Here is a 26,646-nt window from a genome sequence, read left to right on the forward strand (position 1 = left end):
TATGGATGAGATTGTGTCTGATATATACTGTATCACCCCTGGCTGGGAAACTAGCACCACTTTCATCATGCGTAGGGGTGTTCGTTAAGTCTCCATTTAGTGTGCTGCAGACCTATGAAAAAGTATGTGGTCAGTGGCGCAGCGGGCCAATGCACTGCATTGCAGTGCATGAGGCGTCACTACAGACCCGGGTTCGATCCCAGGCTGTTTCACATCAGGCCGTTACCTGGAGTCCCATACGACGGTGCACAGCGTTGTCTGGGTTTGGCGAGGGTTGGGGAGGGTTAGGGGAGGGTTTGGGCGCGGGGGCTTTACTTGGCTCGTCACGTTCTAGCGCCTCCTTGTGGCAGGCCGGGCCAGGCTGACTTCAGTCGGCAGTTGAGCGGTGTTTCCTCCGACACATTGGTGCGGCTTGCTTCCAGGTTAAGTGGCCGGATGTTAAGAAGGGTGGTTTAGCGGGTCATGTTTCGGAGGACACATAAACTCGACCTTCGCCTCTCCCGAGTCGGTTGGGGAGTTGCATCGATGAGACTGGATCACAATTTGATATCATGAAAAAGGGGGTAAAAATACAAATAAAAAATAAGTATGAGATCATCTAAATTCATTTCATATACTTTTAACTAACTGGTTTCCCCAATCATCTGGCCGGATGTTAGCTAGCTAGTGTTCATATGGATGTCACAGTGACATGCCAATTAGCTAACGTTACTGCACCCCTGTAAGCAAGGCGACAAGGCAAGCAAATGACCAGTGCACCGTTGTGCTTGCCGACGTGGGATGCTTCCCACTGGGCAGCTACTGTGTCGCCAGCAGTAGCTAGTAACGTGGCCAATCTTTCCCTCCCAGGATTGTATTGTCCCACAACAGTGCACTGATGTCCCGCAGCGGTGTGGGAAATAGCTAGTGTAGCCAATATCAGGGGGTGACAATTACAGCAAGCATATGCATACAACGCATACAACACATACAAGTAACAGTACACTCATCATCAGTACTTACATCAAAAATAAACAATTGTCCGTTTTATTAACTGAAACTGTACAATTATTTTGTATATAAAACTAACAGTAAAATCCGACAACGACTCTGACTCATCATCTGGCTACAAAACCAAAGTCCAAATTATTGTGGTAGTTTAATGGTAAACTTGCCCATAGCTGTATACCACATAGTCACAACCGACTAGAGCTAGTGTATACTCACAGAATAGGGAGAGCAGGACTAGAGATACCGTATACTCACAGAATAGGGAGAGCAGGACTAGAGATACCGTATACTCACAGAATAGGGAGAGCAGGACTAGAGATACCGTATACTCACAGAATAGGGAGAGCAGGACTAGAGATACCGTATACTCACAGAATAGGGAGAGCAGGACTAGAGATACCGTATACTCACAGAATAGGGAGAGCAGGACTAGAGATACCGTATACTCACAGAATAGGGTGAGCAGGACTAGAGATACCGTATACTCACAGAATAGGGAGAGCAGGACTAGAGCCAGCAGCATCATCAGGTTGGAGCATACAGAGCCAGCACTGCTACAGTCCATTCTGTTCTTCTTACAGGTGCACACTTGGACCTTGATCTCGGTGCTGTTGGAGAGTGGAGGCAGGCCAGAGTCTGTCACTACCAAGGGTAACTGGTAGTTGGCCCTCTTCATACTCTGTAGCAGCATGATCTGGGCATGTGTGTCTGAAATAGAGACCAGGCAATGAGGTTAACTGACAAGATAATGATGTTTATATACTTACATGCTGGAGCATGGGCCACACTGTACAATCATGACAGTTAATTAAACAGACAAATGAATAGAGATGCATAAACAGCACACATGCACGCAGCAGGGATGGGGTCAATTTTAGTAATTGAAAAAATGGTATCTCAGTAAACTGAAAACTAGAAGCAAATTAATTCACAGACACAGACACACACAGACACACACAGACACACAGACACACACACACACACACACACACACACACACACACACACACACACACACACACACACACACACACACACACACACAGAAACACACACACATACACACACAAACAAACACAGACCAGACTAACAGAAGTAAACACACATAGGTCATGGCCAGGATCATTCTAGCTAGAATGCTGTATATCCATTTCGCGTCAACCTGTCTCTTTGTGCTCCCTATCTATCCCAGCAGAGTTGATTGAAGGGCATTTCACCCTGTCACCCACATGCAATGCTTTTGCACAGGCTTTAGCCTCTGTCAGTCAGTCCTTCAATCAGAGGAGCAGCAGGTCCGGCAGACATGATGCAAATCCTGAATCAATGTCTGTGCTCCATGTCTGCAGCTCCTCTCCTCCACAGCCCTGCTGTCCCACTGAGGCCACCCATAGAACCTGACATTACGGAGACATATTGCAGAGAACAGTAGGCCTACTGTCTAACGCCTGTCCCCAGAGACACACACACACAGAAATAACCGAAGAAGCACATTCAACGGATGTATGGCAGACCCCCCCCCCCCACCCCCATGTTTCTAATGACAAGTCTTCTCACTTGATATGGGAGAGGAGACCGTATGAAATAGCCCTATAATTCCCCACTTTACCCATCACAAAACATGGGCTTGTACTGCTAAAATGTACTGTGAGTGCCTGTATCAGTCTAGGGGGTGTACTGTAGGTTACAGTCTGAACTCACTGTTGACCCTGGAGACCTTCCACGTCTTCTCCAGCCCTGGCTGCTTCCCCAGCTCGATCTTAAAGGGCCCAGCGTTGGGGTGGATGTCCCTGTCCCGCCCCCCCACGATCACCACACTGTCCTTGGTGTCTTCACACACCCGTACCACAGATGGGTGAACGTAGGGAGCATTGTCATTGTAGTCCTCTAGGTGGATGACCAGAGTGCCAGTACCAGAGGCTGGGCGACTACCTGTGAGTAGGACACAATACACACCTGTTAGAAAAACATCAACAACACAGCTCTCTCTGTTACAAACACGAGGCACTGTTGTGAGTACTGTAGCTATACACATTTCTCTGATGGCTTGGGACATTTCCATTTCAGATTTACCAAGTATCAGTTTCTTTCCACTTCAATACAGGGTTGATTCAGGCGGCTCCAAGGTCTCCAGATACTAGCTATGTGATAAACTTCTCTCTTTCCTTTGACTCTGAGCTTCAATCAACTTAATAGAGAACTGTACAAAACAAACTGTGTGTCATTTCCAGATCAAAGGAACATGAATCACTTGGATCATGGTTGAGAGAGATGTGGCTTGGCAGAGCAGGTCCCTGTGTTGTGTAGATGAGATTACTCTTTATTGAATGACGCAGAGAGACAGCACGGTGCGGTATGAGTCAGGCATGGCTGTGCTGTATGATTCAGGCATGGCTGTGCTGTATGATTCAGGCATGGCTGTGCTGTGCTGTATGAGTCAGGCATGGCTGTGCTGTATGATTCAGGCACGACTGTGTGCAGTATGAGTCAGGCATGGCTGTGCTGTATGAGTCAGGCATGGCTGTGCTGTATGAGTCAGGCATGGCTGTGCTGTATGAGTCAGGCATGGCTGTGCGGTATGAGTCAGGCATGGCTGTGCTGTATGAGGGAGGCATGGCTGTGCTGTATGAGGGAGGCATGGCTGTGCTGTATGAGGGAGGCATGGCTGTGCTGTACGATTCAGGCATGGCTGTGCTGTATGAGGGAGGCATGGCTGTGCTGTATGATTCAGGCATGGCTGTGCTGTATGATTCAGGCATGGCTGTGCTGTACGATTCAGGCATGGCTGTGCTGTATGAGTCAGGCATGGCTGTGCTGTATGATTCAGGCATGGCTGTGCTGTATGAGCCAGGCATGGCTGTGCTGTATGAGTCAGGCATGGCTGTGCTGTATGAGTCAGGCATGGCTGTGCTGTATGAGTCAGGCATGGCTGTGCTGTATGAGTCAGGCATGGCTGTGCTGTATGAGTCAGGCATGGCTGTGCTGTATGAGTCAGGCATGGCTGTGCTGTACGAGTCAGGCATGGCTGTGCTGTACGATTCAGGCATGGCTGTGCTGTATGAGGGAGGCATGGCTGTGCTGTATGATTCAGGCATGGCTGTGCTGTACGATTCAGGCATGGCTGTGCTGTATGAGTCAGGCATGGCTGTGCTGTATGATTCAGGCATGGCTGTGCTGTATGAGTCAGGCATGGCTGTGCTGTATGAGCCAGGCATGGCTGTGCTGTATGAGTCAGGCATGGCTGTGCTGTATGAGTCAGGCATGGCTGTGCTGTATGAGTCAGGCATGGCTGTGCTGTATGAGTCAGGCATGGCTGTGCTGTATGAGTCAGGCATGGCTGTGCTGTATGAGTCAGGCAAGGCTGTGCTGTATGAGGTAGGCATGGCTGTTCTGTATGAGTCAGGCATGGCTGTGCTGTATGAGTCAGACATGGCTGTGCTGTATGAGTCAGGCATGGCTGTGCTGTATGAGTCAGGCAAGGCTGTGCTGTATGAGGGAGGCATGGCTGTGCTGTATGAGTCAGGCATGGCTGTGCTGTATGAGCCAGGCATGGCTGTGCTGTATGATTCAGGCATGGCTGTGCTGTATGAGTCAGGCATGGCTGTGCTGTATGAGTCAGGCAGGGCTGTGCTGTATGAGCCAGGCATGGCTGTGCTGTATGAGCCAGGCATGGCTGTGCTGTATGAGTCAGGCATGGCTGTGCTGAATGAGCCAGGCATGGCTGTGCTGTATGATTCAGGCATGGCTGTGCTGTATGATTCAGCCATGGCTGTGCTGTATGAGCCAGGCATGGCTGTGCTGTATGAGCCAGGCATGGCTGTGCTGTATGATTCAGGCATGGCTGTGTGGTATTATTCAGGCATGGCTGTGCTGTATGAGTCAGGCATGGCTGTGCTGTATGAGTCAGGCAGGGCTGTGCTGTATGAGCCAGGCATGGCTGTGCTGTATGAGCCAGGCATGGCTGTGCTGTATGAGTCAGGCATGGCTGTGCTGAATGAGCCAGGCATGGCTGTGCTGTATGATTCAGGCATGGCTGTGCTGTATGATTCAGCCATGGCTGTGCTGTATGAGCCAGGCATGGCTGTGCTGTATGAGCCAGGCATGGCTGTGCTGTATGATTCAGGCATGGCTGTGTGGTATTATTCAGGCATGGCTGTGTTGTATGAGCCAGGTATGGCTGTGCTGTATGATTCAGGCATGGCTGTGCTGTATGATTCAGGCATGGCTATGCTGTATGATTCAGGCATGGCTGTTCTGTATGATTCAGGCATGGCTGTGCTGTATGAGTCAGGCATGGCTGTGCTGTATGAGTCAGGCATGGCTGTGCTGTATGAGGCAGGCATGGCTGTGTGGTATTTTGTCTGCTGTTGTACTAGGGCTCTATATAGGGAATAGGGTGTCATTTGGGGTGCAAGCTTTCTGTTGCTTAGAGATTAGAGGGGATTGAAAAGCAGCTTCATTCAAAATAGCCCTGGAGGTCACTGGCAATTACCCACACATGGCAAAATCAGCAATTAGAGAATCATCTCACCACAATGCGCTTTCCAGGAACCTGGAAGAGTTTGAGTGGAGGGGAGGTGAACGTGTCAAGATGCATGTGTCATAAATGTCAAACTGTTCAAACGAGAGCCGGTTTAATTTTCATTGCTGTGTTATTAGGGAGGTGGCGCTTTGAGTGGGGGCATTTTCCTCTAGTGAAAGATTAAAACGGAGAGAGATAATCCTTATGACTCTCCGTAAACCGAAAAACAAAATCACCTATAAAGTTCCTTTTGCTATAAAAATCCCAGCAGATCTAGACCTATCACCTCAGACTGGAGACACACAAACCCATACACAACATCAATGTGTGGTATCAAATGGAAACAAAACACTTCCAGACAAAACCTTGTTATGCGATTGAGAATGGATATATAGCTCTGTCTGCACATCAACAATCAATTCAACAACAATCCCATATTCAAGGACAATATCATTTTAACACCAGAAAACACACTCTTTACCATCTGTCACAACACGAACAAGAGCATTACGGGTGGAGAACTGAAGTACCGGTACCCAGATTAAAGCCAACAGAGCAGTGTTGTGTCGTGATAACAGAAAAACAGTTGCTATAGCTCACACTGGGACAAAGAAAAGGCTCCTGGATCTGGAGATGCACTGCTGATGAGACACAATCAGGCACAACAGCTGCTCAATCTGAACTAAACAAACATGAGCATACAGATGGAACAAATGTGGAAATGAATGATGATTTGTGCTCTAAAGGGGAAAGATCTTTGGTCATTTTGTCGAACTTTTTCTCATTGTTAATGTGTTTATAGCAGGTGGGTGTTAGTGTTAGATCAGGAGAAAGAGATCACTTTCACGGATGATTACTTTCATAGGTTACTTGTAAGCATTTGGGTGTGGTTCATCTAACAGAGTTCAGTTTAGGGCCTTAAAGAGTTACGTTTCAGTAACAGGTACAGCACGCTGCTGTAGCAGCCCCTTGATTTTGATTTAAAGGGTGCGATTAGAATTTTTAGTTTTGATGAAGATGGAGGTTGTTGGGGACAAGGGCCTGTGATTATCTGTATTTATTTCAACCCATCAACACTATAGAGACTGCGTTTTCTTCTCCCCATGTGTCCCAGCAAAAACAGATGTCGCATGAAACATGTAAATTCTGCCCATTTATAGTGAGACAAGCAGACGCTGTGCTTGGCTAGAGTTTAATGAAGCCGTTTGTCTTCTGTTGGCATCTAAAATGCATATTCCCTCATATAATCACTCTCTCTCCCTCTTTCCCTCCTCCTCGTCATCTTCATTATCATCACATCCACATCAACATGTCTCAGCACAAACTGAGCTCATCTTTTGTCCTCTACTTCACTCTGCTATGTCAGATAGATTAAGTTAAACTCATATGTGTGTTGAGAGGCATTAAATCATTACCCAGTGTACAGTTTGTTTGCATTCAAGCTCATCTCGCATTCATTAATAGGCAATTTGGTCACACTTCAGCATTACATTAAAGGAATTAATGCTACAACAGAGTAACAATAAAACCTATTGTTGGTAGTAAAAGTTGACTGAGAGTTTAAATTCATCTTTGTAACCATTGACATTGGCTGTTTACTTTCTACTGACTGATCGTCATCTTTTTACTTCCACCAAACAACGACTCAGACAGATCAATCTTCATTATGCCACATCATTATACAGAGATTGTACATCAAACCAGTAAGTTAGGAATAGTACTGCCAAAAGTTTCTATGCAGTACTTGCCTAAGGATACTGCTAATACTTCATAGCAACTTGTATAATTTCCCTGTATAATTGACCATTAAATATTATACTGTGCAATATAGGGCCAAGTGGTTATCCCTAAGTGTTTTTCCTAGCAATGCAATAAAATTATTGTATTTTCAGAAATGAATATTGACCTGTGATACTCTACAAGTCTGAGTGCTGTTGTGTAATTGATATGCATCACTTTAAATAGCACGTTGTTATGATATGCAATAACCAGAAAGGTTCCTTTTGAGACAGGCAAAGCGAGAACGAGAGAGAGAAAGTGAGAACGAGATAGGGGGGGGGGGGGGGGGGGGCAGCCATCATGAATAATCTGTTCTGGGATGTGAGTGGACTCAGTCAGTTCAGTTATCTGGTCTATTGTCAGTGCCCTGTCTGTACGCCCCTGGCCTTGCAGCTCTGCTATTCTCCTGTAGCAGCCCAGAGATGAGAAGTAGACGGGGAGCTGGTGAGATGGGGATTGGTTGACTTGTGGAGCTGGGATGGGAAGCTAATCCTCTGCTGCAGGCTGTGAGGAGAGATGCTCCCTTCTTCTTTCTCTTCCCCAGACATTGTCTGGAGGCTAACACACTTCCTTGTTTCTCTCTTTCCCATCTCTGGGAAGGAAATGAGGGACAGGGCTGTGTTGAGACCAGCAGCAGTTTGAAATGGAGTTAGTGGAGCTTCTCCCTGGCACACAATGTGATGGGCATACGATCTATAATCTAGTTCTGCTGCCCATTTAATCTGGGAAACAGGCTTTGTGGAGCAGTACGTACTTAAGATTGGTAAGAAAAACAACTTCACATTGGTTCAAATGAAATGGAATATTCCAGTGCTCAGTCAAAGGAGTTTTATTTATTACGTGAGAGGGTTACTGTTGAGGGCTACTAAGAGCAACATGTGATTTTGCTCTCTTCTTAATAACCTCTCCAAACACATAGGCCTGTCTGTGGAGAATAGGGCCCTACTCACATTCCACTGGGAGCTGAATGTTTGTGGACATTAAGACCTCACAGCAGTCTTACCTGGCTAGCTGCTGCTTCTTTTCATTATAACACCCATTAACTGTAGGAATTATTTAAAATACCAGCCACGGGTGGGGGGGGCCTTGGCTGGAAATGCTTATTATTGTGATTATTATTGTGATTATTTTCTACTAAAGCAGCTGATGGAGAAAACCGAAAGAAAAATAATCACAAGGTGGATGAGAAATAGCATTGCCAGAAAATGTCACAACATATCACACTCTCCCATGCAGCCAGGGAAACAAATTCACAGATGCAAAGCAAAGGGGGAATAGAGATTATTAGAAAAGAGGAGGGGAGAGAAGGAGAAGAGAGGTGGCAGAGGAAGAAAAGAATAAGCAAAGGCATGAAGGAGTAGGATGTCAGGAGCAAGAAGGGCAGATTTCAGAATGGAGAGGTGCAATGCATTTGGAAACTATTCAGACCCCTTGACTTGTTCCACATTTTGTTATGCCTTATTCTAAAATAGAGGAAATTATTTGTTTTGCTCATCAATCAATACACACAATTTCCCACGGTGACAAAGAAAAAACAGGTTTTTAGAAATGTTGGCAAATTTATGAAATTAAAAAAGAGAAATAGCTTTTTTACATAAGTATACAGACCCTTTGCTAAGAGCCTCATTGATCATCCTTGAGATGGACCTACAAATTGATTGGAGTCCACCTGTGGTAAATTCAATTGATTGGACAGGATTTGGAAAGGCACACACCTGTCTATATAAGGTCCCACTGTTGACAGTGCATGTCAGAGCAAAAACCAAGCCATGAGGTCAAAGGAATTGTCCATAGAGCCGTGAAACAGGATTGTGTCGAGGCACAGATCTGGGGAAGGGTATCAAAAAAATTCTGCAGCATTGAAGGTCCCCAAGAACACAGTGGCCTCCATCATTCTTAAATGGAAGAAGTTTGAAACCACCAAGACTCTTCCTAGAGTTGGCTGCCCGGACAAACTGAGCAATCGGGGGTGAAGGGCCTTGGTCAGGGAGGTGAGCAAGAACCTGATGGCAGCCCGCTTGGAGTTGCCAAAAGGCACCTAAAGACTCTCAGACCATGAGAAACAAGATTCTCTGGTCTGATGAAACGGAGATTGAACTCTTTGGTCTGAATGCCAAGCATCACGTCTGGAGGAAACCTGACACCATCCCTACAGTGAAGCATGGTGGTGGCAGCATCATGCTGTGGGGATGAATTTCAGTGGCAGAGACTGGAAGACTAGACAAGATCGAGGGAAAGATGAACGGAGAAAAGTACAGAGATCCTTTTCTGAGAGCAACGCTCCCCATCCAACCTGACAGAACTTATGAGGATCTGCAGAGAAGAATGGGAGATACTCGAGGCTGTAATCGCTTCCGAAGGTGCTTTAACAAAGTAAAGGGTCTGAATACTTATGTAAATATGATGTCATATGCAAACATTTCTAAAAAACAGTTTTTGCTTTGTCATTATGGGGTATTGTGTGTAGATTGAAGATGTTTTTATGATAAATTTTAGAATAAGGCTGTAAGGTAACAGAATGTGGAAAAATCAAGGGGTCTGAATACTTTCCAAATGCACTATACACCCTGAGAGAGAGGTGTGAGTGGAACATGTCAGGTGGATACGCACGCAGGTAAAAGGAGAATGAAAACACAAAATGAGAGAGAAGTGGATGAGAGCCAATTTAACAATCTATTTTGAGAATGATAACACATGCAAAAAGGGTACTTATACACCATTATATCCCCTCTTCACACAGCCAGAAGGTAGAGAATGCGCTGCATAGAGTGGTCTTGTTTAGTCTCCCTAGATAAGGCCCTTCACTCACTAAATCACACACACCCCTCTCTCTCTCTCTCTCTTTCGTACTCTCTCTCTAGTGGATGATGTGAAAGACTATAGCTTCATGCTAATCTGATTGGCTGATCATTGCTGTAAATAAGCCCAGCCACAGCCAATTTAGCAATGGGAGGGTGTTATTAAGAAGGATGACTTCAGGGAGACAACTGAGGAGGACAGGTGCACTGCTAGTTTGAAAAATTAGTTTCAAAAGCGACTTCTGGTTGTCATTTCATTCTATCAAGCTACTGGAAAGGCTACTGGCAAGACTAAAAAACAAAAGCAAAAGCATACTATTCACTCGGCTTCAAGCAAGCTCAGCCATCATGGCGTTACTATAACATGGTACAATGGCATGAGCCACAGTACTTACTGTAAATACAATTTAAGCAATGGATACCTAATTTGTGACTGGTTACAGGATCACAGGCATTTGGCGCTAGTTCCTACTTCACAGGAGGGCCGTTCGAAGAAATCATCATTATTATAATTATTGTATGCAAAAATGCCTTTTTGAATATGTGAACTTTAATGTGCCTTAATTACAAACATGTATGTGATCTTTTAATATGAATCAATTCTAATTACGAGCCAAGGAGAAAGGACAGAGGCCATCCATGCCTATTTACTCTGTTCCATCTGACTGCGTAATCCACTGCCTCATCAGCCCAGCCAGGCAATGTATAAACTTGATCTCCACTATAAAAAGCATCTAGATATTATCTCACATTTATTTTAGACTAACATTTAGTTTTCAACAGCGGAGATTTGTATAAACCTTGCTGTCTGTCTCTCTGACAATCGCAACATTGTTTCAATATTCAAATTAGATATCCAGCTGTCCCATAGTAATGAACGTGTCAGGAGGAGACAGACAGGCAGCTTTTCTCAGCCAGTCGAAATCATGAATCACCTGGCATCATTTTTATGGAGATATACAAAGAAATGTAAATTGAAAAAGGCCAAACGAAATGAAGTGCAGCTAGTTTTCAGTCTTTCCAACTTCAGCTTGAAGTAATTGTGTTAGCTGTGTTGTTGACTAGCTCCTCTGAACAACAATGTCCTGACGAGAAAGCACATTTTCTATGCCAAGCGAAATCGCACCTCATTAGCTCATTGTTATGGACATGTCCAAATAAATGTCACAATAAAACAGCTTAAACAAATTAAAATGTAGCTACTGTTGTTATTCTGGCCTCACTGTTTGAAATGACTGTAAGTTAGCCATTGTTGGCTAACTAGCAAGCAAGGGAACAGCCAGTATGGCAATGGAACATTTAGAACGAACGACTGTGTCGTGTCCATAGATACAGAACAAAAAGACTGAATGACTGGGTCGCATCTCTGGCAACCGAACCGATAGAACGAACGACCAGCCGGCTTAGGTAGCAACCCTAGATTTGTGTCAGGACCGTATCTTGTGGAAGGATGAAATAGTATGAATAAATTAATCAAAATAACATTTTTAATGAAAATATGTCAATCATTGTTTGAATATGTTGGTAACCTGTTACTGGCCCGAAGCCAGTGTTTGGAGGATATATTGGCACGGTTTGTTGGCCCGAGATGAATATATCCTCCAAACACCGGCTACTCTGGCATTATCACTTAAATGGATATCTCATAGTTCAAGGGGTATGTTAAGGTCACCATACATAAAGTGTTCAACACAGTGTATCTCTGGTGATTTCAACATAGCAGGAAACTGATCCGTCGTTAATATCAGTGGTCTTTCTAACTAGGGGGCTTGTTGGAACCTACCATGGCAGAGACAAACCATTAAACTGTAGCCTGCCGGCCTATTGGCCATGCCTCCCTCTAAGACCAAAGCAGCTGATTGGTCTCCCATTTCCATCTAATGAGAGACAAACTAGGAGGATGAGTCAGTCACCCCACTTTACCAACACCCTGGCTGGCAGCTTTCATCACTAACGCCCACGGCGATGCCACAGCTTTGTGCTGTCTTTGAAATGACCTTAAAACCAAAGGCAAAAATGACACAATTAAGGCCTTTTTCTCCTCACAGTGACAGGTGATGCATATGTAAGGTGCTACACTTGTATTTCTGTAGTGTCTTATACAATTTCAATTACATAAAAAAAAAAGTGGTTCAAAAGCTCAGTGAAACACCTAGGGATAAACAGTACAGCACACTACAACTTATCAGAATCTCGTATTATTGTCCCACAAGAGGAAAATCTATACTATACTACACTACAACATACAGTTTATACACACAGCCTCCGTTCAATGACTATAGTCACATCTTCACCATGGCAAACTACTTTCACCATGGACACCACACTCTTAGGAAAAAAGGGTTCCAAAAGTGTTATTTGGCTGTCCAAATTGGTTCCAGGTAGAACCCTTTTTGGTTCTAGGTTGAACTCTTTTGGGTCCCATGTAGAACTTTCTGGGGAAAGGGTCAACATCAAACCCAGTAGGTGTCACGCCCTGACCTTAGTTATCTTTGTTTTCTTTATTATTTTGGTCAGGTCAGGGTGTGACGAGGGTGGTATGTGTGTTTTTTGTCTTGTCTAGGGTTTTTGTATATCTATGGGGTTTTGGTTTGTCTAGGTAAATGTAGGTCTATGGTGGCCTGAATTGGTTCCCAATCAGAGGCAGCTGTTTATCGTTGTCTCTGATTGGGGATCCTATTTAGGTTGCCATTTTCCATTTTGGTTTTGTGGGTTATTGTCTATGTGTAGTTGTTCGCTTACCACGCTGCGTCTTGGTCTCATCTTTATGACGAACGTGACAGTAGGGTTCTACCTGGAACCAAAAAGATTTCTTCAAAGTGTTCTCCTCTGGGGACAGCCGACGAAACGTTAAAGGTTCTAGATAGCACCTTTTTTTCTAAGAGTGTAGACAGATTTGTAACAACAAACAAGGCAAACTTTTCTCTCTTGCCAATTTAAAAGTGTCCTTTAATCACAGACATGGGAACATCTGAAGGACGACTGCTTTTCTTCTCTAAGGGCTCTCTCTCGCTCTGGCGAGGATGAAAACAACTTGTTTGGTCAGAAAGCGGGAGAGAGAGTGGGAGGGAGAAAGAGGGTGAGAGAGCGTCAAGGTTAATGAGACAGAGAGGCGAAACAGGAGAAAACAGAAGGCGAGGCAACGGCAGGCTGTGATCTCCTCCGCTTCCCCGACCATATCCCATTACAGCGCCATTATCCGGGGCCGGACGCCGGCTCCTCTTCCCTCTCCCCTCCCCTGTGCGGCCCGCTTTGAAGCCCTGGGTCATAATTGATTGGCTGTGTAGAAACACATGTCTGCTACGTAGTTAACCTCTTCACCCGCAGCTCTCCTCTTCATAAAGGGACAGCTCTGACTGAAACACACAGGATGCAATCAAAAGCAGCACTCAGTACACTCAGAGGAAGGAGGTAACCTGGCTCATCCTTCCATCTCTCTCTTTTGGATGGGAGCCTGTGCTCTGCAGATCTGGCTGCTGGAAGGACCTGAGACAGAGTATTTTGGTGTTCGTTATTGAGGGGAAGCTGAAGCCTTTTAAACACCCTTAATTGTGCATCCAGTCAGCTAGCCTGGAGCTGATCTAACCTATTCAGAATGCTTCAATCTGTTAAGAGCACAGTCAGTCCCAAATCCCAAATTAGCTGGGCATTGATTCGTCAATAATTGAATCACAGCCCTCAGTGAGTTCTACATTAAGCAGTAAAAACCCAGCCAGACACAGATCTATAGAATGTAGATCTGTAATCTGTCAGACTAATGCATTGTCAGTGGTGACTGATCTAGAATGAAGCCCCAGATGCAGTGCAGTGGGCTGACATGATGAGTCACGATGCTATCCCCACGGAGCCCATCTCCATGTAATCCGCTAGTTAACGTTAATCCATCTCAATATCTCCCTCTGCCTGATTCACCACAGACTGACTACCTGGAGGTGTGGAGCAGATTTAGCTCTAAATCACTCTATCAGAACAGTTCTGAGCGCTGGAAATTACTCAGGCCATTACAGGGACAAAAGTCTCATCTCAGCATTTAGCATAGCAATGAAGCAGGACAAGCAGAGCAGTCGTAATCTGAAGTACTGTAAGGATAGTAGAGGCCTACAGTAAGTGGAGGGACAGAGCACTGCTTTTCTTTCCAAGTGAAGAAGGGGGATGGAATTGTTGTTCTTTGAGTTAAAGAGTGCAGACAGTGCAGCAGATGATTGACAGGTCCTCTGTTCAGCCAATGAGCAGTCATTGAAGCTTATCAGGCCTCTATGGAGCTGTGCACTAGAGCTGAGAGACAAAACACATGGACACCATGCTCGCTGCTCCGTCTTAGATTTTCAATTACACTAGAATGGAAGCCAGTTTGCTCTGATGAATACCGAGGCATCACCCTGCCGAAACATGTGTGGATAATATCCCTGGGTGGGCGAGTGGTGCAGCATTCTGAGCGGGCCCTCCCTCTAAATAGCGTCTGTATTGAGGTCGCCTCACCGTATGTCAGTGTTCAAAACAAACAGTGCTCTGCTCCCTCATGCATACATAAAGAGCTGCTGATATGAGGCACGGTGGCGGTTGGCGGCCGGCGCAGGGCTTTGATAATGTATTCATCACTCTAAATGACAAGTGCAGCCCACCAGGAGAGTGTTTAACATTTAAATAAAGAGCAGTGAAAACAGCCATTCAACAACATGCAGGACAGACGTTGGCGGCACATTAAATAGCAGCACTGAGATTGCAAATCACCTCGGACTAAGCCCTTAAGTAGAGCATTCTCATAAACATGCGCGTTTTGGTAGCTTTTAATATCTCAAATAGTGGTAGGGGGTTTTGGGAGTGAAGCCATTATGTTGCCCAATATTGGATGCGCAGACAGGATTCAGGCCAAATCTTTGGAAATTCAGAGTCGCAAAAGAATATACAGTACAAACAAGGGTATATACAGTTGAAGTCGGAAGTTTACATACACCTTTGCCACCAAATACATTTAAACTCAAGTTTTACACAATTCCTGACATTTAATCCCTGTATTAGGTCAGTTAGGATCACCACTTCATTTAAGAATGTCAAATGTCAGAATAATAGTAGAGAATTATTTATTTCAGCTTTAATTTCTTTCATCACATTCCCAGTGGGTCAAAAGTTTGCATACACTTAATTGTTATTTGGTAGCATTGCCTTTAAATTGTTTAATTTGGGTCAAATATTTTGGGTTGCCTTCCACAAGCTTCCCACAATAAGTTGGGTGAATGTTGGCCCATTCCTCCTGACAGAGCTGGTGTAACTGAGTCAGGTTTGTAGGCCTCCTTGCTCGCACACACTTTTTCAGTTCTGCCCACACATTTTCTATGGGATTGAGGTCAGGGCTTTGTTATGGCCACTCCAATACCTTGACTTTGTTGAGTTTAAAAAAAATCTGACACAGCGGTTGCATTAAGGCGAAGTCTGTCTTTAATTCTGTGAATAACACTTATCTTTTATCAATGTTTATTATGAGTATTTCTGCAAAATCACCGGATGTTTTGGAATCAAAATATTACTGCACGTAAGGCACCAATATAAACTGAGATTTTTGGATATAAATATGCACATTATTGAACAAAACATACATGTATTGTGTAACATGATGTCCTATGAGTGTCATCTGATGAAGATCATCAAAGGTTAGTGATTAATTTCATCTATATTTCTGCTTTTTGTGACTCCAATCTTTGACTGGAAAAATGGCTGTGTGTTTTTTTCGACACGGCTATGACCTAACATAATCATATGTTGTGCTTTAGCTGTAAAGCATTTTTTAAATCGGACATGATGGGTAGATTAACAAGATGTTTATCTTTCATTTGCTGTATTGGACTTGTTAATGTGTGAATGTTACATATTTCTAAAAAATATTTTTGAATTTCGCACCACGTTCATCCGCCTTTTCAGCGGAACGTTGTCGAGCCTGCGCTAGAAAGGTTAAGCCATTTTGCCACAACTTTGGAAGTATGCTTGGGGTCATTGTCCATTTGGAAGACCCATTTGTGACCAAGCTTTAACTTCCTGACTGATGTCTTGAGATGTTGCTTCAATATATCCACATAATTTTCCTCCCTCATGAAGCCATCCATTTTGTGAAGTGCACCATTCCCTCCTGCAGCAAAGCACCAACACAACATGACGCTGCCACCCCTGTGCTTCACAGTAGGGATGGTGTTCTTCGGCTTGCAAGCATCCCCCTTTTTCCTCCAAACATAATGATGATCATTATGGCCAAACAGTTCTATTTTTGTTTCATCAGACCAGAGGACATTTCTCCAAATAGTACAATATTTGTCCCCATGTGCGGTTGCAAACCGTAGTCTGGCTTTTTTAATGGCGGGTTTGGAGCAGTGGCTTCTTCCTTGCTGAGCGGCCTTTCAGGTTATGTCGATATAAGACTTGTTTTACTGTGGATATAGATACTTTTGTACCTGTTTCCTCCAGCATCTTTTCGCACCAAAGTACGTTCATCTCCAGGAGACAGAACGTGTCTCCTCCTTGAGCGCTATGACGGCTGCGTGGTCCCATGTTGTTTATACTTGCATACTAGTGTTTGTACAGATGAACGTGGTACCTTCAGGCGTTTGGAAATTTCTCCTTCCTGAAGTCTTGGCTGATTTCTTTTGATTATCCCATGATGTCAAGCAAAGAGGCACTGCGTTTGAAGGTAGGCCTTGAAATACATCCACAGGTACACCTCCAATTGACTCAAATTATGTCAATTAGCCTATCAGAAGCTTCTAAAGCCATGACATAATTTTCTGGAATTTTCCAAGCTGTTTAAAGGCACAGTCAACTTAGTGTATGTAAACTTCTGACCCACTGGAATTGTGATACAGTGAATTATAATCTGTCTGTAAACAATTGTTGGAAAAATTACTTGTGTCATGCACAAAGTAGACGTCCTAACCGACTTGCCAAAACTATAGTTTGTTAACAAGAAATTTGTAGAGTGGTTAAAAAACTAGTTTTAATGACTGCAAACTAAGTGTATGTAAACTTCCGACTTCAACTGTACATTCTCAAGGAGGACTGAAAGAGAGAACATCTGGTGTCTCAGTAGGGAATCAGAGAGCAGGAGAAAATCTGTCTGAGATTCAACCTGCAGCCCCACTGACAAGGGAGTCCAAATAAATACCCAGCCACTCTTCTCTTCTAGTTAAAACAGTATCTCTCATCTAATTTAATCTTTCTGATAGCTCCACTGTGGAAGGCAAGAAGGTGTTGTAGTGAGGCAAAGCTCTGTGGAATTCACCCATTAATTCCAAAAAGAAAGATTGAGCGTTTTTTCCGACAAGCAGAGAAATGTTTGACAGTGTTGCTGGAACACAGTCAAGGGTGAGGTAATTCAGGTGAATCTGCAACTTCACACCCCAACGAGTGCAAAATGAATCCATTTATTTCTCCTTCTGGTAGAACAATGGCTCGGCCACGCAAACTGAGCACGGTGCTCACCTCACTGCTCTCTGACTGGTTGCAGGGCGACTGGAGGGTACCCTGGTGAGGTGGCCCCTAACCTTTAGAGCCAGGAGATCTATGAGAATTCTAATCACACTTGATATACAAAAGTATGTGAACAACCCCTTCAAATTAGTGGGTTCTGCTATTTCAGCCCCACCCGTTGCTGACAGGTGTATAAAATCGAGCACACAGCCATGCAATCTCCATAGACAAATATTTGCAGTAGAATGCCCTTACTGAAGAGCTCAGTGACTTTCAACGTGGCACCATCATAGGATGCCATCTCTCCAACAAGTCAGTTTGTCAAATGTCTGCCCTGCTAGAGCTGTAAGTGCTGTTATGGTGAGTGGAAACGTCAAGGAGCAACAATGGCTCAGCCGCAAGTGGTAGGCCACAGAAGCTCACAGAACGTGACAGCCAAGTGCTGAATTTTTTTTGGTCTGTCCTGGGTTGCAACACCACCAAATTCCAAACCACCTCTGGAACACAGGAGGTTGGTGGCACCTTAATTGGGGAGGAGAGGCTTGTGGAATTGGCTGGAGCAGAATAAGTGGAATGGGATCAAATACATCAAACACATGATTTCCGTTCTGGCAATTATTATGAGCCGTCCTCCCCTCAGCATCCCCCACTGGTCTGGAAGCAATGTCAGCACAAGAACTGTTCGTCGAGACCTTCATAAAATGGGTTTCATGGCCAAGCAGGCGCACAAAAGTCTAAGATCACCATGCGCAATGCCAAGCGTTGGCTGGAGTGGTGTAAAACTCGCCGCCAGTGGCGGATTTAGGTATAGGTGACATGGGGACGGCTCATATTACCTCACCCTCACATCTTTCCCAGGACGGCACAGGGCATAGCGTGCCTCTAACTTTGTACAGTACTAATGCAATTAGTAAAATCAGTCACACTACCAAAAAAAACACAATTCATTCAGAATACTGTGAATATAGAGTTTCACAGACATATTGTTGCATTATTTCTGGTTCGTACGAAAGCAAGTCCCCGTAGCAATATTTCAACATCCAGTGGAAATCCTTCCCTCAAATCCTTCCCTCAACAGTGGAGGCTGTTATAGCAAAAAAAGGGGGAGATCAACTCCATTAATACCCATGATTTTGGAATGAGATGTTCGACCAGCAGGTGTCCACATACTTTTGTGATGTTGTGTATTTCCTCTTTCTCTCCATCTCTCCTTCCCTCTGTACCTCTCTTTGCTGGTGAGGGAGGCTTGACCTGACCTGATGTTTATGCAGAGAGCAGATGAAGCCAGGAACAATATGTCCCTATGGCCCCTGGTTGTTGTTTTTGCTATGTGGGTGTTCAATTCGATACAACTTTCTTTATTCCCTCAGGGACAGGGTTTTACTCCAGCTAAGGGGTCAGCTGGGTTTATTGTATCAACAACAGTTCTGCATCAGTTCTCTCGTCTCTCTTCCTTTCCTAACATACTAGAACCTAAAAAGTGAGCTCCTGGCTGAAAAGTTAAGAAGTACTGAAGTGTAAAAGTCATGGAGGAAGTAGAGCGAGGAAATCAATAAGGAGAATGTATGCTGCCCCTCGAAACACATCACAATGACTTCCTCTACCCTCTCACTCAGACCCCCCAGCCCTTATTCATATAATTATATACAGTCTGATATTTTTTATATATCTCTCCTCTCTTTCCCACTCTCTCCCAAATCACTTTCTCCTCACTTTCCCCTGTAAATACAGTGCCTAGTGAAAGTCTACACACCCCTTGCAGTCTTCACATTTTGTTGTCCTAAAATGTTATCTGAAAAGGGATTACATTTCATTTTTTCCCCTACCGATCTACCAAACCTACTCCACATTTTAAAAGTCAAAGTAAAATTATAGAAAAATGTTCTAATTAATACAAAATACAAAAATAAGATGTATTGATTGCGTATGTCTTCACACCGAGTTAATACTTAAAGGTAGACTCAGTGAAATGACGTTGTCACGAGGAGCACTGCAGATATTGAGATGAGTGAGATGCAAGACTTTGCTCTGTCAATCTGACACAGTATATGTGCACGGTCTCGCTTCACACTGTTACAGCGTGGTAGCCAGGGGACCAAAACAGCAGAGAAGTTAAGCCTCACACTTCAAAGCTCTTAGTCGTTGTGGAAATTAACCTACTATGCTGTTTACTTTCTGCATCTACGTCATATCACTGAGTCTACCTTTAATAATAATGAACCATTCAGCAGATGCTTTTATTCAAAGCAACCTTTTACGTTTTTTTCTCCACCTTTACAGGAGTTACACTCTCGCTCTTCTTTGCTCCCTCTCTCTCCCTCCCTTCCTCCCTCCCTTTCTCCCTCTTACTCTCTCTCTCTCTCTCTCTCTCTCTCTCCTGCTCTCTGCCTCCCTTCCTCCCTCTCAGCCGGAGATCTCTGCTGGTCAGGCAGGTTGACGTTTATTGTCATGAGTGTAAGGACTGACGCTGGAGATGAGAAGCAGGTACGGGGAGTCAACATTTAACATAGCACAGACATTAAACAAGACAGGAATAGCGTCAGCACAATGACATACGAACATTCATCCTGAAGCTGGGAACAGAGCTTGGGAACAGACAGATATATGGGAGGTAATGACACAGGTGATTGAGTCCAGGTGAGTCCAATAATTGCTGATGCGCGTGACGGGGAAAGGCGGGTGTGCATAATGATGGTGGCCTTCGAGCGCCAGGAAGGGGGAGCGGGAGCAGGAGTGACATTGAGTCTTGTCCTGGAGGCAGGACTGAGCTATTTCCCCTCAGATAGGCCAGCTTCAAAATTGCCAATATTGTAGACATTCATGAAAACAAACATTTGCTTTTCAGTCTTAATTTAAGGTTAGGGTTAGCAGTGTGGTTAAGGTTAGGGTTAAAAATCAGATTTGATGACTCTGTGGCTGTGCCAGCTAGTTGCCACTCTGCAGAAATGCCTCCAGAACAAGATTCATGATGAAAAACGCTAACCTGCGCTGGTCAGTGGGAGGGCTGGAACATTCATTGGAGTGCTCCAGATAAAGATGTTGTTAGATCGATACCCTGTTAGTAGCCGGCGTAGGTGTGTTGTCATGCAATCATCTAACATATTGTTGCAGACAAGCTTCAGCCTGTCCATGACAGAGCACTTTCCCACAAAGGCACACACACACACAGCAGAAATCTGCCTTCTGCTGCCATCACGACCACAATGGAAAAACAAGAAAACATATACAGACAGGTACACACACGCACGCACGAGCACACGCACACATGCACACACACACACACAGAAGCTGAGCATGGCATGCAGTGCACAGACAGAGACTGGGCCATTACTCCAGCAAATACCCAGAGGGCATGTTCTTAGACATACAACACATGGCTCAAATTGCCTTCATAAACTATGATTTACTAGCAGGTTACTGCAGCTGCTAGACTGCTCAGTGCATGAACATCATAACAGGCAATTATTTTACAGAAACCTGCAGTTAAAAAAAGAGAAATAATAGTCACAACTACACTATTGACAGCAATGGTCCAAAGAGTACAGCTGGAATCAGAGAATATTAAACCCCTTTATTGACATTCCCCATTTTAATGAGTCAATCACTGCTGGCGCAAAATGTCAACTCATTAGTCATGCTGGCAACGACTAGCTACACCACCCTACCCCATCTTCCAGATCATTTCTATTAGTTTTCTCCTGCAATCTCATCCCCATCGTCTGCCTCTCAGAAGGTCTGTCATTTCACATGCCTGTTCTTCCAAATGTTCATATCACAACTCCTTCGCTCCATCCCTCCCTCGCTTGTAAAAGAAGGAGTGGGACTGAGAGGGTGAGAAGTGGATACAGAGACACAGACTGAGCGAAAAGTGCTGGTAACACATGAATAGATATAATATTTCTGTCTGCAGCTAAGATCTCATCTGAGTTTGGTGGGCACCTGGGCTCACCCCAGACCTGCAGTCCCAGAGCACCATGATGGGACTGGCCTCCTCTGCCTCCTCCAGCCCTCTCTGCAAACCGCAGAGCACCACAGTGCTGCTTTGCTCTCCAGCCCTGTTAATAGAATCTCACACATCTGTTAATGGATCTGTCAGAAGTTCCCTGAGGGGAGTCATCCTAGTAGAGAAGACGAAGCCCCTTCTACTCTCTCTCGATCTCTTTCTTTCTTTCTTTCTTTTTCTCTCTCTCAATTCAATTCAAAGGGCTTTATTGGCATGGGAAACGTGTACATTGTCAGATAATAAACAAAAGTGAAAGTAACAATCAAAATGAACAGTAAACATTACACTCACAAAAGTTTCAAATGAAAAAATACATTTCAAAGGTGATATAATGGCTGTCTACCAGTGGAGGCTCATCAGAAGAGGAAGCGGATGACCATCCTCCTCAGTAAATGTCATAAAATTAAAAATGGTAAAAGATTTCAAAAGTTATCAATTTTAGATAAAAACCATACTAAATATATTCACGTTACCAAATAATTGATTAAAACACACTCTTTTACAATGAAGTTCTAGAGTTGCATCAGCAGCACTCTGTTGGGTAGCACTATGGTATAGCCGGAGGACAACCAGCTTCTGTCCTCATCTGGTTACATTGACATCAATAGAAAACAAACCTTGCAGGGTAATGGTTCTCATCCCCTTCCATAGACTTACACAGTAATTATGACAATATCCGGAGGATGTCCTCCAACCTATCAGAGCTTTTGCAGCATGAACTGACATGTTGTCCACCCAATCAAAGGTGCAGATAATTAATCTAGTACTGAAAGCATAAGCTACAGCTAGCTAGCACCGCAGTACATAAACTGTGGTGAGTAGTTGACTCAAAGAGAGAGAAAGACAATAGTTGAACAGTTTTGAACAAATTCATTTCTGAAGAAGAGGCAAGAGAGAGAAAGACATTTTCACTTTCAGTTTCACTTACTTTGCGAGCTACTGCAGCTAGCTAGTTTAACCTAATCAAACACCCTGCTCAAACAGAGGAATGCTATGTTAGCTAGCTGACTATGACAATCCCACACAACAATGGAACTCTTCCAAGTCAAGGTAAGATTTTGGTTTTACAAATCTATTGCCACCGAGGCCCGCTGGTGTAACTGCTAAACTGCTTACTGACTGGCAATACACTAATGTCACTGCATGACATCAAATCAAAATAAACATTTTGTCACATGCAGAAAAAGTGACAATAAAATAACAATAATGAGGCTATATACAGAGAGTACCGGTACCGAGTCAACGTGAGGGGGTACAGATTAGTCGAGGTAATTTGTACATGTATGTAGGGGTAAAGTGACTATGCATAGATGGTAAACAGTGAGTAGGAACGGTGTAAAAACAAATAGTCCGGGTGGCAATTTGTTAATTGTTCAGCAGTCTTATGGCTTGGGGGTAGACGCTGTTAAGGAGCCTTTTGGAACTAGACTTGGCTCTCCGGTACCGCTTGCTGTGTGGTAGTAGAGAGAACAGTCTATGACTTGGGTGACTGGAGTCTTTGACAATTTTTGGGGCCTTCCTCTGACACGCCTAGTATATGGGTCCTGGATGGCAAGAAGCCTAGCCCCAGTGATGTACTGGGCTGTACGTCTTCTGAGGGGGAAAGAATTGTCGTGCCCTCTTCACGACTGTTTTGGTGTGTTTGGACCATGATAGTTTATTGGTGATGTGGACACCAAGGAACTGGAAACTCTCTACCCGCTCCACCCATCTATGTGAATGGGGGTGTGTTCGGCCTTCCTTTTCCTGTAGTCCATGATCAGCTCCTTTATCTAGCTCACGCTGAGGGAGTAGTTGTTGGCCTGGGACCACACTGCCAGGTCTCTGACCTCCTCCCCATAGGCTGTCTCATTGTTGCCGGTGATCAGTGTTGTGTCATCAGCAAACTTAATGATGGTGTTGGTGTTGTGCTTGGCCACGCAGTAGTGGATAAACAGGGAGTACAGGAGGGGACTAAGCACACACCTCTGAGGGGCCCCCGTTTTGAGGATCAGCGTGGCAGATGTGCTGTTGCCTAACCTGACCTCCTGGGGGCGGCCCGTCAGGAAGTCCAGGATCCAGTTGCAGAGGGAAGTGTTTAGTCCCAGAGTCCTTAGCTTAGTGATGCGCTTTGTGGGCACAATGGTGTTGAAAGCTGAGCTGGAGTCAATGAACAGCATTCTAAAACAGGTGTTCAATTGTCCAGGTTGGAAAGGGCAGTGTGGTGTGCGATTGAGATTGCGTCATCTGTGGCTCTGTTGGGGCGCTATGCGAATTGGAGTGGGTCTAGGGTTTCCAGCATGATGGTGTTGATGTGAGAAATTACCAGTCTTTCAAAGCACTTCATGGCTACCGACGTGAGTGCTACGGGGCGGTAATCATTTAGTCAAGTTTCCTTCGGTTTCAGACTATGGTGGTCTGCTTGAAACATGTAGGTATTACAGACTCGGTCAGGGAGAGGTTGAAAATGTCAGTGAAGACACTTGTCAGTTGGTTCCAGAATTTGTCAAAAAATAACTCTCATTTGCAACTGTTGGACTAATGATTACACCCTAGATCAGCTAGATGCAGGCAAAAGTGTGCAAGGCAGTATTGAATGTCTGAATGAATGTTTCTGTGTAATCTGAGATAAATATGTGTCTCTAAAATAGTCATACATTTGGCAGTAGGTTAGGAAATGCAGCTCAGTTTCCACCTCATTTTTTGGGCAGTGTTCACATAGCCTGTCTTCTCTTGAGAGCCAGGTCTCTCACTCTTTGGCTTACTGTACTATCATCACAATCTCGTTTCCTCATCTCCTCATTTTCTCTCCATATCTTTCTTTCTCACCTCGTTCCTCCATCCATCACTCTGTCTTTGGTTATGTATCTATCCATCCTTTCCCTCTTCTGTCTCTACTTCTCTCTCTACTTCCCTCCCTCTCTAAAAAGACTTGAGTGCTGTGAGAGTGTGCCTCTCAAAGCCACAGTCCATGATAGAGCGAGAAGAACATCACATTGCCTTGAGGTTAATTAAAGCTGGGCTGTGCCAGGTGAGACAAATTACGGTTCTACTAACTGACTATACCTGGATGTCAAAACTCCAAGAGCGAGAGTAAAACCATGGTTATACACCACATGGAAGAGGATATAATAATGCATTTATCTTACTTTACATCTTTCATTGATACTGTCTGGATTTAAGCCATCGCGTCTACAAAACTCCTTCAGATAATCATTTTCTGTGTTGACATATTAAAGAAAGTCGATGACGTTGTTGTGAGGGTATCATTTAAGAATTAAACATGACATTTCTTGCAATATTCCTTATAATACATTCTCTCTCCAGATGCTAAATGGATAATCCACTGCACCAGGGGTGTCAAACATTTGTCTTTTGTAAGATAATTTTTTTCAGAGTTAAATGATCTTAATCGACATTGAAATGACTAAAACCAAATTGAAACTGTGTAGAAACGATAATGACCTACATTTATAGTCTCTTCACTCTGTCCAGCTTGCTAACAGTCATCGAAACGAAAGCCAGTCAGGGAGCACAGACAATTCCCAAAGCAGATAGAGGACTATTGAGGAAATATTATCCCCATTTGTTAACGCTTTACTTGACACCCAGCGTCATAACACATTATAACACGGTCATAACCATGTCATAATATGTCATAACAGTTGACCTAACTTGTCATAATGTGATCATAACACTCTCATGACACATATATTTAGACCTATTGCGACATATATTGCGTTATTTTATGGCTGGTTATGACACCTACAAAAGACTGTCAAAACCCACAAAAACTACCATGGTATTTATTTTTTGATTGGTTACATAAAAGTTTCAAAACTCACAAAACATACCACACAAGGCAAAACATTCAATTTAAGTGATAATGCCCTCGAAGCCGGTGTTTGGAGGATATATAGGCACGTATATATTGGCAGGGCATTATCACTTTTATACAAAGGGTTACCAACATATTCAAATAATGATTGACATATTTACATAAAAAACGTTATTTTGATGAATTTATTCGTACTATTTCATACTTCCACAAGATATAGTCCCGACAGAAATCTAGGGTTGCTACCCAAGCCGGCTGGTCGTTCGTTTTATTGGTTTGGTTGCTAGAGACGTGACCCAATCGTTCAGACTTTTTGTTCTGTATCTTTGGACACGAACCAGTCATTCGTTCTAAATGTTCCAATGCCATACTGGCTGGCAACGTTATTCTTCCTTGCTTGCTAGCTAGTCAACTATGGCTAATTTACAATCACGTCAAACAGTGCAGACAGAATAACAGCAAAATAGCTGCATTTGCATTTGTTTAAGCTGTTTCTAGTGGCATTTATTTAAATTCATCCATAACAATGAGCTAATGTGGCGTGATTTCGTCAGGTGTTCAGAGGAGCTAGCCAACAGCATAACTAACACAATCACTTCAAACTGAAGCTGGAAAGACTGCAACTAGCTTCACTTCGTTTGGTTTTACCTTTTTTAAATTGAAATTTCTTTATATAAAAAAGATGCCAGCTGATTCATGATTTCGACTGGCTGAGAAGCGCTGCCTGTCTGTCTCGTCCCGACCCCGACACGTTCATTACTATGGGACAGCTGGATATTTGAATATTGAAACAATGTTGCGATTGTCAGAGAGACAGAAAGCAAGGTTTATACAAATCTCCACTGTTAAAAACTAAATGTTAGTCTAAAATAAATGTGAGATAATGTCTAGATGCTTTTTATAGTGGAGATCAAGTTTATAAAGTGCCTGGCTGGGTAGATGAGACCGTGGATTGATGACTGACATAAGGGGTTGTATGTGATAGGCCATTCTGGTTTATATGATAATGATGGTCATAATGCTTCTTGACAGTGTGATAAAGTGTATTTTCTTAGTCCAAGTAAAGTGACACAGGATGGTCATAATGCTTCATGAAAGTGTCATAAAGTTTATTTCTACAAGTTATTTCAAATATGAGGGAAAAAAACATGATTGTAAACAATTCATTACAACAACAACAAAGGACTTAAGAAACAAACTCTCAAACAAAATGAAACTTCTTGGCAGGGAAAAAAGAGATTTGAATAAATGTGGGTTTTGACTCTTATGTAGGTGTCGTAAGCATTCA

General features: G+C 43.8%; 1 protein-coding gene across 1 annotated transcript in view; it reads right to left on the reverse strand.

The window, feature by feature from the left end:
• LOC139371084 (cadherin 13, H-cadherin (heart)) overlaps positions 1-26,646 on the reverse strand; it is a 531,337-nt gene that overhangs the window by 13,996 nt on the left and 490,695 nt on the right. The window contains exons 12-13 of the mRNA XM_071111141.1: positions 2,689-2,919; positions 1,480-1,698 (exon numbers count right to left, since the gene is read on the reverse strand). Coding sequence (XP_070967242.1) covers positions 1,480-1,698; positions 2,689-2,919 — 450 coding nt within the window. The remainder of the gene's footprint in view (positions 1-1,479; positions 1,699-2,688; positions 2,920-26,646) is intronic.

The sequence above is a fragment of the Oncorhynchus clarkii genome, chromosome 2 (assembly GCF_045791955.1).
Source record: "Oncorhynchus clarkii lewisi isolate Uvic-CL-2024 chromosome 2, UVic_Ocla_1.0, whole genome shotgun sequence".
NCBI lineage: Eukaryota > Metazoa > Chordata > Actinopteri > Salmoniformes > Salmonidae > Oncorhynchus > Oncorhynchus clarkii.